Source organism: Neltuma alba, unplaced genomic scaffold, assembly GCF_004799145.2.
Source record: "Neltuma alba isolate B1F8T4 unplaced genomic scaffold, ASM479914v2 tig00011560_pilon, whole genome shotgun sequence".
In the NCBI taxonomy this organism is placed as follows: domain Eukaryota; kingdom Viridiplantae; phylum Streptophyta; class Magnoliopsida; order Fabales; family Fabaceae; genus Neltuma; species Neltuma alba.
The window spans coordinates 48,390-67,195 of record NW_021636218.1 but is presented as its reverse complement, the minus strand read 5'-3'; the positions used below and the strand labels follow the sequence as shown (position 1 = coordinate 67,195).

General features: G+C 32.0%; 1 protein-coding gene across 1 annotated transcript; it reads right to left on the bottom strand.

Annotated features, from left to right (window-relative positions):
- Positions 1 to 1,942: 1,942 nt before the first annotated feature.
- Positions 1,943 to 4,005, bottom strand: LOC114714985 (zinc finger BED domain-containing protein RICESLEEPER 2-like). The gene is made up of 3 exons (XM_028899775.1): positions 3,412 to 4,005; positions 2,061 to 3,336; positions 1,943 to 1,983 (listed from the first exon to the last, which is right to left on the bottom strand). The coding sequence occupies exons 1-3, from the start codon at positions 4,003 to 4,005 to the stop codon at positions 1,943 to 1,945; spliced, it is 1,911 nt and encodes a 636-aa protein (XP_028755608.1).
- Between the last annotated feature and the right edge of the window lie 14,801 nt (positions 4,006 to 18,806).

Genomic DNA, 18,806 nt, shown 5'->3' with positions numbered 1-18,806 from the left:
TAAGTAATTCTGAAATGAGTATGTGATTTGAGAATGGTACAATATTGATGATATCTTTTTAATAAAATTTACCTTATGGGATTTGTTACATGAATTGTGAAAGTTTTGATTTAAAGTTGAATATATATTGACATATGTTTTGTATAGATGAAATAATTTTGTTATCTTGAGAACCCCCACTAAATCCAAGCCACTAATGTGATGGAGACTACACTTCTAGAATTGGTAAAGGAAAGCATGCATCTCCTAAAAAAGTTTTCTCCTATAGGGGTGTTCACGGACGGGACGGGACGGGACCGGGACAGGCCCGTCCCGGTGAACAGGGACAGGACGAGATTTTTGTCCCGTGTCCTGTCCCGTCCCGTCCCTTTTTTTTTTGCCCCCAATCAATTCTGGACCTTTTTTGAATTGGGCCTAATGTTTTTCTCTTTTTTTTTGGTTCTATTTTTTTTTGCCCCCTAAATTTCAGTTCTGGACCTTTTCTGAATTGGGCTTGAGATTGCTTTCCTCTTTTTTTTTTCGTCCCATTTTTTTTGCCCCCTAAAATTTCAGTTCTGGACTTTTTCTGAATTGGGCCTGATGCTTCTTTTTTTTTTTTTTGGAGCAACCGTAAATTCAAGTTAATTTTGGGCCTTTGCTTGCTTTTTTAACAAAAACTCCTCTGAGACTGCAGTCACTCTTTATATATTACAGAAATTAAATCAAAGACTACCTAATTAATGAAAAACACCGTACTCAAATTAAAATACCATGCAACCGTCCGTTTAATGAGAATTACAACAAAATGCACGTCTTATCATTGTTAAATTTATGCCTCGTTATAGTTCACAATCAAGGGTCAGCTTCACTGATATTATATTGAAAACACCATCAGCATCTGAAATTAATCCTGCACCTCTAAAACTGTAACATTAAAAATCCTGCAGGCCACCATTCTTTTTTTTTGTTCCTGAAGGTCATGGAGTCGCCACTGAAGCACATTCTCCTACATTAATAATAGAAAGATCTGTTAAATTATATAGCAGTTGAGAACGCACACACATACATATGGAGGACTTATATATATATTGCATGATTCTTGGATGTGTTCGTATCATCTGAATACAAAACTCCAAACCAGTACTTGTCTTCACTCTATGATTGCTATCTCTACACAGTACACTTGATTGATGATATCAAACTTTCTTACAACACGCACACGTTCATGTTTTGCCCTTTTTCATCTTATCCATTTTGAAATGGCACAAATATCAAGCAAATAAGTATGTCAATTTATTTTTTTCCTAAAAATATAATTATTAACATGTAAAGAAAATTAAACTCAGATATACTAACATATACTTGATTTACAAAATATGAATTAATATCCATTCAATGACCATATATACCATCGATCCTATCTTAATTCATGTGCTGTAGTTGAGGGGACATGAGAAGCATAAAAACTTAATGCATGTATTAATTTGATGTTAATATGTAACAGGGAGAAAAAATTGACGCTAATAAGTAAGAAACAAGGCAAGCAATGCAAGTCTTGCATTCTCAAGCTCTTTAATATTTTGAATCACTTTTTAGCAATCAAGAACACAATAATAAATCTGCAATCCAAGCAGAACAATCCACCATAATTCATTTTCAAGACAATCATAACACAATCAGTTCAAACCAAAACAAGCAAGACATAATAATATAAAAATTTCAATCCATGACATTAAAGATAAATCAAAACAACTAACCATGAGCCAACTACAAAGCAATTTAACTTTCCAAGAGATTTGAAATTGAAGCTGTTAATTGCTCTTCTGCAAAAAAAAAAACACCATAAAAAGAACAATTTGTTAGTGCCTTAGTGTTATAAAGTATTTAAACAAAACTAAAAAAATAAATTAAATAAAATAAAAAATAAAAATTACCAATATCAGTATCATTGAAGTTATCAATATCAAATCCCTTTACTTTTAATGTAGATGGAGATAACCAATTCTGTGCACAAATTAGTGCCTCAGCCATATTTGATGATAGGGAACTTTTGAATTCATCAATGACACGACCTCCCGTACTAAATGCAGATTCTGAAGATACAGTGGATACAGGCATGGCCAAGACATCACGTGCAATCAATGAAAGGATTTTGTATTTAGAACTATTCACTTTCCACCATGCCAAAATATCAAAGTTAGGATGAAGAACATCAACTAACTTAGCTTGAAAATACCTCTCCACTTCTGCATATTTATCTGTTTCAACTTCAACCTCGTTTTGGGCAACAAATAGTTGCAGTAGAGGCCTAGATTCCAACATTGCCATCTGAAGTTGACTTAAGCCAGCAGGTTCACTTGATGCTTGTGTCTGACTTTGATTTTGAGATTCAGATGTGTTTGTTTCATGCCCACTTAAATAGAAGTCATACAAACAATACAAGGCATTTGTGACTCTATTTGTCATGGCTTCACGTTGTGTAGAATCAGGGAACATCTCATGAAAAGCAAGCTTCAAAAACTTCATTTTATACCTAGGGTCAAGAACCATTGCTATTACCAACAAAGGATTGAGATTCTCCAACTTTCCCCAATACTTTTCATACTTAACTTTCATCCTCTTAGCCATATCAGACACCAGAAAATTAGGATTATTTGCCCTTGTATGCAGGATAACAAACACATCAGCTATATGTTGAAAGCATACATTTGAGGTAACATAAAGTGATCCTGAAAATTGCAAAGTGATGTCATAGAACACTTTTAAAAAGACAACAAATTCTTTAGCATCTTTCCAATTGGAAGCATCAGGAGGACCAATTAATGTTTTCTCCACAAAATAGTTTGTGTAATCATTATCCTCTTTCTCCATTCTTTCAAAGACGCTACTGAATTTAATAGCATTCTCCAACATGATGTAAGTTGAATTCCACCTAGTTGGACAATCCATGGTTAGGAGGCTCTTAGAGTCAATTTTCATTTTCTCAACAAGCTCTTTGAATTTAAGCAACCTTCCTGGAGAAGACCTCACATATTTAATGGCATTGCGAATGCCTTCAATAGATTTGTGCATGTCCTTCACACCATCACAAACAATTAAATTCAAAATATGTGCACAACACCTCAAGTGCAAGAAGTCCCCATTAAATACCAAACCATTCCAATGGCTCAAAACATCTTTTAATTTTGCCACTGCATTATCATTTGAAGACGCATTATCAACTGTGATAGTAAACACTTTCTCAATGCCCCAAGCTAATAAACATTTCTCTATTTCTGATGCAATTGTATCACCCCTATGATTTTCAACTACACAAAAATTCAAGATTCTCTTTTGATATATCCATTCCTCATCAATCTAGTGAGCAGTCAAGCACATAAAGTTAGAATTCTGACAAGAAGTCCATGTATCTGTAGTGAGGCAAACACGAACTTTGGTTCTTTTAAAATACATTTTCAACTTCCTCGCTTCTTCAAGATACAAACCCAAACAATCCCTAGTGACAGTCGCTCTTGATGGGACTTGAAAACGGGGTTCTATCCTAGTCATCATTTCTTTAAACCCATCACCTTCCACAACTCGAAAAGGCATTTCATCCAATATAACAAATAATGCAACACCTTTTCTACATTCTTCTTGATTGAATACATGATGACTCAATGTTTTAGAAGAACCTAATTGAGAGCTTGACAACAAAGATTGTGTCTTCTTATTAATTCGGTTTGGATTTAAGACACAACTCTCTATATGTTTTTTTAATCCACTTGTCCCATATGAAGAGTGACAAGCAATTGTTGTTGGACAATACTTGCACTTTGCTCGAAGTTGCCCATTTGTCTGGCTTAAAGGAAGCTTGTCAAAATGATCCCAAACCGCAGATTTCTGTCTCTTTGCTCTCGGTTCATCTCCTTCCTCACCCTCAATACTTGTCAAACCAGTGTCTTTTTCCTTTTCATTAACAGGTGTTTCTATAGTTCTACTTTCATTTTCACTATAATCTTCTTGACCAGTTTGTGCATTCGACATCTTTAAAATAAATTAAACTTCTTTTCTGCATAAATAGAAAAAAAAACACAAATAATTTACAACTGAAATTGCTAACTAACTAATCAGTAATCAATATCCCCAGTTCGAATTCAATATATATCCTCACAACACAGACAACAATCTGACATCAAATACAATATATATCATTTAACTAAGCTCAATTCGAATCATGCATGGATGACACTTCCATTAAATGACAATATATCCTCAGTTCGAATTCAATATATATCCTCACAGCCAGTCAAACCACACTTCACAGAATCACAGCAAAGTTGTCCAAAATTTAAAAAAAAAAATAGCAGAGACAGTTACCTCGCAGATGAATTGATTCAGGGTGTGTTCACACTTCACAGCAAAGGCACGGCGCCACGGGCACTACAGAGCTGGCGCAGGGAGAGACACGGCGAGAATTTTAATTCAGGGCGATGCAATTTTTCAGTCAGCTCCAGGATTATGCAATCATGGGTAATTTTATACTTTTCAGTGATTGTCAATGGCAGAGAATCAGTGGAGACTCAAAGAAGAAGAGGCGGGAGAGTACTCACCGGCGTTAGAGACTCAGAGTGCAAAAAATCCGAGGAAAGAGAGGGCAGTCGGGCACGCTAGCTCTTCGGTGGTCACTATCGTGTGCGAGAGTCGGGATCGCAGGAGTAACAGAGCGCAGCCGCGGGGAAGGAACGACGAGGAAGAGGCGTGCCTGAAGGCAGAGGCGCCGAAGCCGTCGAGGTCGCGGGAGAGTTCAGTACAGACTACAGAGTGCAGGCGCAAGATAAAAAATCTGACGAAGAACGCTAGCGAGACGGTGGTCTGGATTCAAGATCCAAATGTGGCTTTGGCTTCAGCTATCTCCTTGTGCGCGAGAGTCGGGAAAGGAGTGAGCAGACCTTCGGTCGCAGAACGACGGAAGAGACAGATTTCAGCAGCTTTGATTTCTGAAGCCAGCGAAAGCAAAGACTCATAGACTACGAGATTCTGAGGGGTGAGAGCAGCAAGACGAGGCGCGGCGTATGGCTAGTATGAACTGAACCTCTGAGTAATTGAGTATGAACTACTAGAAATTTAGGGCTCAGGAGACGAAGGGAAGACCGGATAAATTGAAAATTGTAATTTTTTTTTATAATATATACCCCGGGACGGGACAGGGACGGGACGACCCCGTCCCGTAAATTTTTTTTCCCGTCCCGTCCCGTCCCGTCCCAAAGTTACCAGGACCGGGACGGACCTACCGGGACGGGACAATTTGAACACCCCTACTAGCCATCAATAGGAATCGCAAGTACTGTTTTTCTACCAACCCTCGTGTTTTTAGAGGAGCCAACTAGGCTTGATAACGATTATAATGGAAAATATGGATGTTGATGCTTACTTGGATAGAAGAAGTATAAGTTGCCTAGCACATCATTGTTTTGGTTTTCTAAACATGATGAGGTTAATTGTGTACTACAAGTATTCGGTTTTTGGTTGCTTTTCCTATAAGAAATCTTGCTAAAAATTCAATGAGGGTAAAGAGAAGCCACTATAGTTAGGATAGTATTATGATAGCCCTAAAGCCTGAACAACCACCATTAATCTATTTATGTTTCTTGGGTTTTTGTTTTTCACAAATTCTAGATTCTAGGCTTTAGAAGTAGTATGATCAAGTATGATTTTAATGGAATCCCTAAGTATTACAAGTTTCTACATTTTCTATATGGGGCTCCCAACTCAAAGTTGATTTTATGCCCATTTCATTCAAAACCAATTCTAGTAAATGCTCATTTTTTCCTCCTTTGAGACTAAAGTTGGTGGCATAAGCTTCTGATCTTCATCAACTTCTTGCTAATAAATATACAATGTGAGGATATTTCAAAAGCAATAATACATTCTCATGTTATGCTGATAGATCACTAAGTTTATGTTTATGGCTTGATATGGTTTTCATCTTGCAACTAGCCAAAATGTTTTAATTTAGTTGTTAATTAATAAGAGTGCTTGTGGCAACTATGTCTAAAGTTTTTAAGTCTAATCTCATGTATTTTCCTATAAGTTCGTATCTCGTGAGGTTGTGTTACGTATTCTATATTTTTGTAATCCTTCTATACTGTACCAACATTTTATTAATATGTTTGATCATTTTATTAAACAATTATTTTAATTAATATACATCTTATACTCATTTCACAATTATTTTTAGCATTATTATGTAATTATCAACACTTTCCTCTAATTATTTAGTCATCATTTTTTATTCAAATGTTTGTTAATTATTAATACTTTTCATTAATTATTTAGTAATGATTTTTCATTCAAATTATTGCTAAATCATTATGCTAATCATTCCATTTTCATTTATTACTAGAGAAGGTGAGAATTCATTCTTCAGGTGATAAAATTATGAAATTGTTGACCAAAAGAACTATTTTTAGTCACCTCACACAAAACAGTGGATGATTCTAAAGAAATCACTTGCCAGAAGAACGATTTTGAAGTTTGTTCATCTAAAGAATAACTTTTTTTATTTGATCAAGGGTTTTCCCTTTCAAGACTCAAAGCACAAAGGGTTTTCGCCTTTCTTAACAAGTGTTTCTCAAGATTTGAACTTCTATTTTCCTCCTTATGGGGATAAGGCTATTTATCACTTTAACTAACAATATGTTGGTACTGAAGAACAATTTTAAATATAGCATATTGGTAAATACTTTTAAAATTGTAGCATTTTTGTTTTTTAACTGTCTATAGCATCTGGGTAAAAACCCCACTTTATTATCTCTATACCCAAAAATAAGATTTTTATGAATGAAAAATCATATTATTATAATAGTTTTTATATATTATTTCATGTAGATAATGTACAAAAAGAAATTATAATAAATTTATTAAAATTTATCAAAACTAACTCTATATATAATACAAAGGCAAATGAATGGTAAAATTTTTTAAAATTTCACGTGTAATAACATTTTGTTATTCAAAAAATTTCCTTTTAAGTTAATAATATATAAGATATATGATTTTATTCTCTCTTATAAAATTTCAACATTATTATACATCATTTATTATTTAATGGTAATTTTATTGGTATGTTTTTTTTTTGCCATACTAATTTTATTATTATGAGAAATATATATTATGTAGTTATGTGTATTTATTTTTTTTAAAAAAAGAATTTGGCCTATCCCACATAACGCCAACAATTAAAAAATAAAACAAGTTCCTTAATAAATTATTTTGATCATTATTTTGCCTCTTATATGAGCAGGTCGTTTCTACTCCTAGCTTTAACTTTTTATTTGGAAGGAAAAAATTAAAGAAGAGAGAATGGAAAAGAGGGATATGTGAACGATGAAGAAAGCTATAAAAGAAGAGAGAGTTGGGTGAGAGGAAGAGAGCGGGATATATGGGGGCAAAAAAGAAGAAAGAAGAGTGGGACCTATGAACTATAACTTGTTAATTTTATTTTAGCTAGAGTTGGAAAAATGGGTCGGGCCAACACTTTGTCAGCCCGTTCATACACATCTTCTAAGAAAAAGACAACTTTTTACGAAACATAACACGTGAGCTCATGACCCATTCAACAAAAGCAATTATTTTTTTACATGTTTTTAGAGAAACAAAAAAAAATAGACAAAATTACTTATCAAACACATGTTGTTTAAAAAAGAAAAGAAAGAAATTAGTATCATGCTAGATTTTGAGATATATGAATCACTTCGAGTTTATTTTTTCATAATCATTTTTAAGTTAATTTCCTATGAACTTTTTTTCACATTCATTTTAACTTTACTGAAAATATAATTTCTAAAAATAATTTAATATTATGGTAACTCACTCGTTTTTTTATTTGGAGATGTAAATTGTTTCTGGTTTTTTTTTTTCACTTTGCAGATGTAAATTATTTTTTAATTTCAAATTAAAAATTTTATTTTTACCAAAATTAAAGAACACTAGTCAAGAAAAACAACTTTTTAAATTGTAAATATACACTTACTGTAAAACGTGCAAACCATGTTTAGTAAGGTAATATTCATTTTTATTGAGAATGATAACTTTTAGAATGAGGTTAATAGATTATATTGGTTATTTTACATTTATATTTATTTTTCATGTATAATATTTTTTTAATAAAAAGTGAGTTACATAATTATATAATCCCCATAATAAGAGAAGTTCAAAATTGTAATTTTATCCATTTTCTTAAAATATATTGAGTGAGTGTTTTGCTTCTTCTCTTTCTATCCTAGGGCTTTCTCTTTTAGGTTAAAAAGAGAAATAAGCATAATTATAATGTTCATTTATTACATTAGTTTAAAGTTCTAAAAGAAAAAAAAAATGGGTTTAAATGGGCTGGCCATTCTAAATCCAACTTGTCTTTGGAGGACCTAAATCACAAACCCGGCCCTCATTTTAAACGGGCTCAAACAGGTCGGTTCGACGAGCTTAACTTGTTTTTCCAATTCTAATACTAGGCCATATTTTATGTGTGCTCCACAAGAATTTCTCATGAATGAGTCTTTTCATATGTCATATTTTTTAGCAGCTAAGAGTATATCAAATTCTTCCACACCTACCACAAGGATTTCAATTTTTTTCTCTAAAAATTCAAAATTCAAAATTCAAACTCTCTTAATTTGTTTCCTTCCACTTCATTTTCTCCTTTTCTTTACCAAACCCCACACATCAGAGAGTGGGAGAAAATTTTCTGGAAGTTCATTCATTTCCTTCTCTGCTCAAGTCGCTGCTCTTCCCCTTGTTGTTGTCAGTGTGCGTGCAAGCCTTAGTCCACCGCTTAGGGTGCTGGAGTCACCAGATTCTCTTCTTCTCCCCCTGTTTAGACCGGTATCATGCGGGTGTACGTACTAGGCATGTCATTTCCGTGCCATAATCACTGAGGCCTTCTTCTTCTTCCTCTATTATGTAAATTGTTGTTGTGCTGTGGGTGTGGACAAAGCTTAAACCATCTCATCCCCTTTGTTTTTCTTTTTAGTCGCATATGCGTGCAGCTCCCTCGCTTCAATTTCTTCTTCTTTTAGCTGTAACCTTTCAAATTTCAGAACTGATTTTTATGTAGGTGGGAGTTCCAAAACCCTGATGATAGGAAATGTCTGTCAAAATGCCAAAAATCTGTATGAGACATTATCATATCTCAATTTCTTGACCGCAGCTCCGAATTATGTATTACGCCTAGGAAACCGAGACACAATTAAGAAGTGGAGAAATTTAATATAGCCTAGATTACAATAATATCTAATCCTATTTGACTGAAACACTCTTAATTTTCTATTTTGTATTTGACTCTTTCTCCATTGATATATTAATTAAGGATAAAATGGTTCACAAAATAATTAATACTTTATTGAAACTTTAAAGAGACAATCGTTTTGAAACAAAATATGAGCTTCAAATCAACAATCATTTTGAAACAGAGGAAGTAATAACTTATCAACCAATTAAGTCTTAGAAATGAAGTGAAGAAAGAATTTTGGCTTGGCATCTATCTAGGCTTACAGATAGATTTAAAGGTCTTGTCATAATGGATTTTCAATTTTACTTAGTGACATGTTATTTTTAGTGCTATGTAATTGAATTCATAAGTTATAAATCAGTATTTAAATAGTCATCTGATTAGCGTATCATTATGAATAGAATTTATTATTTTATTTTAATATTTGGATATCTTAAATAGTTCTTTATCTTTTTTGATATTATGACTTGATTTGAACTGCCTTGCAAATTGGTTTCTAAACCAAATACCATTTGGTTATATTAAGGGGGTACATAGGTTTATATTCTAATAAGGCCATTACTTAAATACCCAAAATGGTTAATGGCATCCATAAGTTTGGGGGAGAGTTAGGTTATTATGCGTTAATATTATCTAGATGAAGTTTTCTGAATGTTGGATGCTAAGAAAATAAGTATAGTTTGTTATGTGCATTTAAATTCTTTCATTGCAGGTGTTTTCCAATATCATTTTTTAAATGCACTTTATATTTTCAATACAACTTAATGATAGAAATTGAGACCTTGGATAACTTTTAGCATTAATTGAGATGATGGATTTTGGCATGTAACTAACACTGCATTGAATCCTACAGCTCATAAAATTTTAATGGAGTAGCATTTATTTAATTCATGAAGCTTGGAGACACAAGTCTCCACTACAAAAAAAAACACGCTTTTAGCAATAAAATTTAGCGACAGATTTCTGACAGATTAGCTACGAAAACGGATTAGCGACAGAATTTGTTCCGTCGCTAATTCCTTTGTTGCCAATTGATTAGCGACTGAATTGAAATTTTGTTGCTAATTAGCCATGGGTTAGTGAGGAAAAATTCTGTCGCTAGTTATAGACGGAAATTTTCCATTGCTAATTCTTGACAGACAAAAAAATTCTGTCACTAATCCGTCGCTAACCCGATTTTTGAAAAAAATAAAATAAAATGACACGTGGCACCTCTACCAATCGCCACGTCATCACCGGTGACTCCCTCCACTTGTGCTATCACCTTACCTCTACCTACCACGTGTGCTGTCACATGTCGACCACCACATAATTCCCTCCTTAAAATGACTTCTCCATGGCTCAAACCCAGGACCTCTTCTGTGCGCGCATGTGGTTTTACCAGTTGAGCTACAATAAACCTGTTGACTTATTATATAAAATTATATATAATATTATTTTACACAAACAACTATATATATTATTAAAAACTAAAAATATACTATATGATAATCTTAATCATAACTATTTTAATGAAAAATAATTTTTAAGTATTTGTTTTATTATTTGTTTTATAATTTTTTATTTTTAAAAAATATTTTTAATATAATTTTAATTTCTAACAACACTAATTTTGAATTTTAAATCATAAATAATTTTTTTATAAATATTTTTTAAATTTATTTTTTAATTAACATTGATAAGATATACAATTGAATTATATATGTATTATATTACATTATATTATATTATCTATATGTGTTTTATATATTTGAAGAAAATCATTTACAATTAGTCAAAAAATCTTGTTATTCAAAAAATAACTACTATATTAAAATCTAATAAATTATTCTATATAAAACATTAAATGATTTGAATAGATTATGATAAACAGTATTCTCCTACTTATATATATATCCTATGTAATTTATTTTCTTAAATTTCTTTGTATATATCATTTCTTTTTTGTATTGAAAACCAAAATCAATCTATATCATAGGTATCATGATTAAATTTTATTGTTTAATGATTGAAATTCAAAATTCACTTCAAGATTAGTTTGTGTTCATATAAATTTATTTTTTGATTTTGAATTTCTATCATATATTATATATTTCAATATATTGTACATATGATAAAATTATTTCTTTCTTATATCAGTTTGTATAAGAAAGTTATTAATATTCTTATTATATTTTTAATTATTATTAATAATCAAGAGAAATTTATTTTAACAAAATATAAACAAGTTTTCTAAGAAATTGTTTTTCTATTTTCAGTATATACATAATGATGACATAAATGATGACGATATCTTTATTAACATCAACTCCACAAATATATCAATTTATTTTATAATTAAAAATGTTTTAAAACCATTATATTCTTAATTGTTATTATATAAATTTTTGTAAGATTATAATTTAAAATAATGGAATTTAAAATTAGTGACGGATTAGTGAAAAAATAGAATTAGCAACGGAATTAGTGACAAGAGCTTCTGTGACAAACAATTTAGCGATAGAATTAGTGATGGAAATTTTGGACGGAAAAAATTCTGATGCTAAATATTTAGCGACGGATTTTCCAACAGATTAGCGACGGACAGAAATTCCGTTGTTAATCCGTTGTTAATATTAGTGACTGAAAAATTCCGTCACTAATCCATCGAAAAAATTAGCGACAAAATTTCTGTCACAATTCCGTTAGAATTTAGCGACGAAATTTGTTTCCGTCGCAAATTCCGTCGTTAATTAACTATTTTTTAGTAGTACTCTTCGGATTTTTCCTAAAGCAATCAAGATCAACAGAAGAGATTTGAAATATCCGTAATGTCACTGATTTTTATCAAGTATCAGCGCAACTTCGTCATGTCAGGACGTTTGAATGATGAACATTAAATGCAATTTTTTGCTTTATAGATTTCTTAATTCTCAATGGCACTTTTGAGTGACTAATTTAATTAAATTGAGAAAATAAGTTAAATTGGTTATTTGTAATAAATAGGTATTATCTTCCCTAAAGTATTCTTGTTAATCAAGTGTGGCTAAAACTACCATTATTATAAGGATTACTTTGAAAAAAAATAGCTATAAGAGACAAAGTGGATTGGGATCTTATATTTTTAAGACCAAAATAAAAATCAAACTAACTCTCATATTAAGGATCAAAGGTAATACATTACAGGCTATGATATCTTTTCTCTTCGAGCACGTGAGTAGCGCTTTTCTCATATGTAGACTTGATTTGTACTTAATCACTGACATTGCTCATTGTACATTGTGGTTATCAGGTTTGCTTTAGCAATCAACATTTATGGCACCAGTGACAATGAGCATGAATAACAGATCTAATACATTGTCATGTGCTTAACAATATTGCAACAGCAAAGCAAAATGAATCCATTGGTGGTGTAAATCATAATGTGGATTGCATACAAGCTGAGAAATAGCAGTGCAGGGACTTTGTGTATTGATGGAAAAGTGATAAGAAACATCAGGGATGGTGTGAAATCAGATTCTGCATTGAGAGCAAAAATGCTTGCTGTTCAGGAGGTAACACGTAACACTTAACTAAATTTGTGTTTCATACATTTTATTTTTCAATTTAGGAGCTTGTACTATTGTGACTGTATAAAATGCTAATTAAGTTGAATGAAAAACTCTGGTTATTTTTTATTTATTGCTAATTAAGCTGGATCTTTTGGTCTCTTTGTATAAAGTTACAGTTCACTTTGAATGTTTTTATCACCGTGTATTTGATGTGGAATAAATATTTTGTAAATTATTTAGGCAATAGGTATGACCAACGCTGTTCAGGTTCTAAGCACTCAAGTTTGACTACTCAAGTTTGAACTGATGTTTTAAAGTGATGGAGATCAAAATCAATAGGGATAATTGACTGCATTAAAGTGAATTCTTCCCGTGTATCGCCTAAACAGTAAATGCTAATTTTTATAGTGTTAAGGTTCGTTCAGAACTCTAAAATATTTTATCAAATGCATCCAATATCGTAAAGTTATTTATTATATAAACCCTTGAAGTATTTAAAATGGCGTACCCATATCCATCTCTAACAGAACTTGATATTTTACTGTTAAGTTGATGATGCAGCTCAAATTTGACTAAAATAATCCCATATGACACGTTAGATAAGCAGCTGAAGTGGCCATTTTTTATTGGCATTTTTTCTATTTTTTTAAAAAGCATGTTTTAACCAAGTTTGAAAATGCGAAACAGGATTACAACGCACGTGTCCTCTATTATACGGAAATATGTTTCCATACTGCAACTCATTCTACAAATTAAATTGATAACTTTTCTACTAAAAAATTAAATTAATAACTTATGCCTTAATTGTTCCTTGTCATGAATCTGACGGCTTAGAGGATCTTAGCTTCTAGCTCTTCTTCATCAAATCCAACAGGCGTTAGAATGAATGAATGATAGAACACTCAAGAGGGGATAAATTGGGTGACAACAAAAATTTTAAACTCTAAAACAATGACGGAACTAAAAATAGTTTGGGTTAGAAAGACTTCAGCAAAAAAAGAGAGTGAGAGGAGTGAACACAATCGATTTATACTGGTTTGATCTTGACTACTTGATCTATATCCAATTTTCAAAGCACCTCTAAGAGTTTCACTATCCTTCAAGATTTCAATTGGGTTCCTGGTGCATCAGTATATCAATTGACAACACTCAATTACTACGTTGTATTTCCCATAAGGTTACAACCTACTCACGATTCTCACAATCTTGAATAATGTCACATCCCGAATTTTGGACCTAGAAGTATTAAAATTAGCTTGAAATGAGCAGGCTACCAGACTTTTTTTTTTTTTTGCAGAGGTTCCAAAGATTCCCTAGAAGGATAGTAGGATTCCTAGGGACTAAATTGTAAAGGGAAATATTTCTGAGATTGAGAAAAGAGGAAGTTAGAGACTCATAAGAAGTCTCAGGGTCCAAGAATGAAAAATAGAGATAAATATAGGCCAAAAGTTATGTTGGAGGCCTCAATGAGGTGAATTTTGAGGTTAAGCCAAATCAGGGGCAAAATTATAATTTTACAAAGTTTCAGGCTGATAAGGGTAAAAATAGAAATTATGCCCGAAAATCTCAGAAAAATCCTAGAAAATAGGAAATAGTAGGTTAAGATTTGAACACTTCAAAAAAATTTCAGAAAAATAGGGATAAGGTTCAGAGGCCTGTATAAGGCTAAAAATGATGAAAATGCCCTTGGAAGGAATTTGTGGAATTCCTAGGGTTTGACTGATTTTGAATATTATTAAAAATAAAATATTTAAAGTATAGGGAGGCCTCAAATAATTGGAAGAAAATGGGAGAAAATACTTAATGAATTATCACAGGTTTTAAAAATAATTTTGTCCCCAGAAAGCGAAGAGGTTGGCATTAATAGAATTTAAAGCTTATTTGCATACTATCCGGGGAAAGTCGAGGTCAAATGTCTAGGGTTAACTTTTGACTTAAAAAAAATTAGAGAAATTTCCTGTGATGAATGAATAGTATTGGTACCTAGAGATAGATTTTTGGAGTTGTGGATCAGTAGAAAGAATTCGGTTAAAATTACTCCGAAATAAATATTATTAATTATTTTAATTATTTTAATGGAAGAACGAGTGAAGAGCATCACTCTCTCTTTAGGCATGATATATAATGTCATGTGGATTTATTTGAAGTGAGAAAATGGTGCCAGAATATGTCCCGGTGGTCCCGGGTAAGTCAGGACCCCAAAAAGTACCCTATACGGTGCAAAATGGCAAGATAGGTGGAGGAATGCCTAAGGGTTGTATTTTGTATGAATTTTATATTAATTTACTCCCTATTTTAATGTCTTAATGATGAAGGAATATGGAGGAGACAAGCATACGGTTATATGGGAGGTATTACGTGTACAATCGGATGCAAGATACGTGTACAATCGGATGCAAGATACGTGTACGGTTGGATTAAAAGCATGTGAATTGATGATGTAAGCCTGATTCCATCATGATGAGGTAAGCATGATGTCATATGACACTTGTCAACATAAAATTAAAAGAGAAATAGACGGCACAGATTCAGTCTTGTTTTCTATAAATACCCCCTCCCCTCCCTCATTTTCATCCAACCCAGAGGAGACCTTGGGAAAGCTTTGGCAAAATGATTTCTAGAGAGAGAAAGAAGAGGGAGAAAGAAAGGTCAAGTGGTCTCATGCAAGATCAAGCTCTAAAACAAGGTATGTTTATGGTTTTTAATGTAGTGTTCACTACCCTTGTTGTTGTTAAGCTTGGTTATGGATTGTAATGATTTTTGAGAGCTTGAAACCTTATGGGGTTATGCTACACGAAATTCTTAAGAGTAGGGGAAGATGAAATTGATGTTAGAATAATGTTCAAAGGCTTGAAAGGAATATAAATCAAGTGATTTTATATTGAAATTGGTTGAACTTCATGATTAGGTAACTTGAGTAATATTTCAGCCAGGGCTGGTTCTTGGGCTAGAATTGGATTTTGATGATTTTGATGTGTCTAAAATGAAAAATTGTGCGGGGTAAAGGTGAGAAAACAAGTTTGGAAGCATTAGAATTGAAAGTGGAATGTTGAGCCCTGAGACCCTATGTTCGGCCAGATCAAGTTGAGTAGGGAGGAGTTTGATTTTGATTATTTTAAGTTTAGAAATGGATTCTACATACAAAATTGTGTGAAAATAGCATGTGGAATGAATGTTAGAAAAGTTGGAAATCAAGCTCAAAAGTTAGAAACTAGCTCAAAGAAAACAAAGTATTGATGTTGTTGATTACCATGGCTCTAATGAAAGAATGAAAATGATGTGTTGGCGTATTTAGGGCCATGAGACATCAAGAAAAAGGAATGGCAATGGTTGAGCAAGTAACCTTAATGGTTGGAAGCAAAAGGGAGCAAGTTGAAGAGTAAGAAAAAAAGCTTAAGGATACAAGGTAGCGAACTTACCTTTCTTGTGTGCTTGATGTGTATGTGCGTATGTGCTATGAATGCCATGATGTGACTAAGCTATGCTGCTAAATTATGATTGGTATGTTTAGTTAAGCATGCCTTGGCATTATGTTATGTTAATATGAATGAACTGGCTTACTTTCCATAGCATTTCACCATGTATAAACGATAAAGTTATGCGCACAAAAGCATGTCATGCACTTGCATCCATCTTACATGCATAAATGGTAATGTTTGCTACTGAGATTCTCTCGAATCTCACCATCCCTTAACCAACCATAATAGGTGATATGATCAAGCGAAGGATACATGAAGTGGAAGCAAGGAAAGAAGAAAAGATTTGGGGAAATTTGTTGTATTACGTTGTATACTGTATATACCAATATATGTTGTAAATATGCCATTGATGGTATGTGATGATAAATGATGATGTTGGCTTAGATAATTAGCTATGATAATGTATGGGAACGGTTAATGTATGAATGGAATGGTATTATGTATGGAAAGTCCTAATCATGAGCTGTTAGTGCAAGTTAGGAGATAAGCTATCCCTAATTGAGCAACAAATTAGTGATAGAGTAGAAGAATGATAAATGACTAACTTTGCTCTTAGAATTTGGTATGATTAAATACACTAAGTTTTAAAACAAGTGGTAGATCACCTAAAATGGATGTGTGTGCTGAGTTATGATTGCTCAAAGTTGTACTGAGAATCTGAAATTTAACCAGTAAATAGTAACCCGAGATCCAACACAAAGTTCAACCTATGGGCTTATTTTGTAAATTGCTTAAACCATAACGCTTCCAAACACATACACTGAGGGGTTAAAGGTAAGATATTTCAAATAACTCTCAAATGAGTAATAAATGTTTAATTATATCTTTCTATACAGAGTAATAAATGAACACTGAAGATAGTAGATAAACTTAATGAAATAGAGCAATAACTAGGAGCAATAAATTTGACAAAGTAGTAGTTTGTTTTCTTTGTTTTGCTTCATTGAATGCTTCATCTAGTTATAGTTGATCTTCATTAACTACCTATTAAACTTGAGGCAATATTATTGTTGTAAAAGTAGTTGAAGATGTTGGTAGCTTATAAAGGTTAAGGTGCATTTATTGCTTCTAAAAAAAAGTAGTTTAAGCACGTCATTTTTCTGTTGAACCATTTTGCGTTGTATTAATCTTGTTCAAACATGTTATTTGTAACTCAAGGTGGTAAGAATAGGTGAATGATGAGCAATAAGCACTATTCAAACACGTAAATCTTAGTTAGCTTGGAGATCAAATATTAGAACTGAAAGACTAATTATCGACAAAGAACTCAATAACTGATATTATCGATAATCTTATCGATAACTATTAAAGAAGATGAAACAGGAATGAATAAAAACTTCAAGTTCATTATCGATAATCCATTTTATAGAAAAATTTATCGATAAATCATAAATCTATGAAAGTATCAAGTTAGATTATTGTGAACTTTATCAAAGGTTGAAGATGAGAAATTGTCTTGAAAAGCTAAAGATGAGAAATTACCAAAGTACTACAATTATCGATAAAAGCATTTCTCGATAATTTTATCGATAGATATTGAAGAGAAAACACAAAGAATTCCATTTCAGAGTTAAACTAAACAAGTTATCGATAGTTTTATCGATAAACTAGATTATCGATAATCTTATTGATAATTACTATTGAAAGTTTTTGAAAGATAATTTCTGAGAGGCATTTATCTTAAAAAAATTTATCAATAAGTAACTCACACAGTGTAAGACTTAGAAAATTTTCCAAAATTTTTATTATCAAAAACCTTAAAGAAAATTATCGATAAGGATAATGATAAATCAAAAACTTGTGATCAAATGGAAAACTTTAAAATTTGAGCATAATTATCAGATTCATTATCAATAAACTCTATCATTAATAATCTTATCGATAAAGACCTCTTGTCTTTGAAAATCAATGAATTATCAAAAAGCTTATCAATAGTTAAAATTACCAATAACTTTATCAATAAATATTGATTCAACTTCAAAAAAACAATTTTAAATATATTGTTGAAACAATTAATCTTGTTTGTAATTATCAAAACATGGATACTAACTTCCTCTCCTTTTTGGTGATAACAATGAACCTTGTTGAAACAATTTAGACACTTAACACATCAAAATGACAGAAAAGGAAGTAAACATAAATTAAAATTTTGAAATTCAACAAATGACAAAATTACCCTTTTTTAACAATAAAAGTTCAATGCTCCTTGGAGACCATGCAGATGCCAGCGCTGGCTGCTAGCATAGTAGCTATTGGCAGGAGTTTTTTTTTTTGTTTTTTTGGGGCTGGGCGGAAGTTATTTCAGGAAAGTCATAGGAGTAGGATTTGATCCACCACCTAATGATTATTTGGGCCAACAAAAGTAATGGTGATCATTTACTTTGACTTCACGATAACAACTCATTTGCAAAGAACAAGTCGTAATTGTGAAATTATAAGTTTTAAATTAGAATTGACAATACATTTTTTCTAATACATAATATGAAATAACATATAAATTAGTTTAATATGATAACACTTTATTTGAGAATAACAAATCTTAATTGTGAA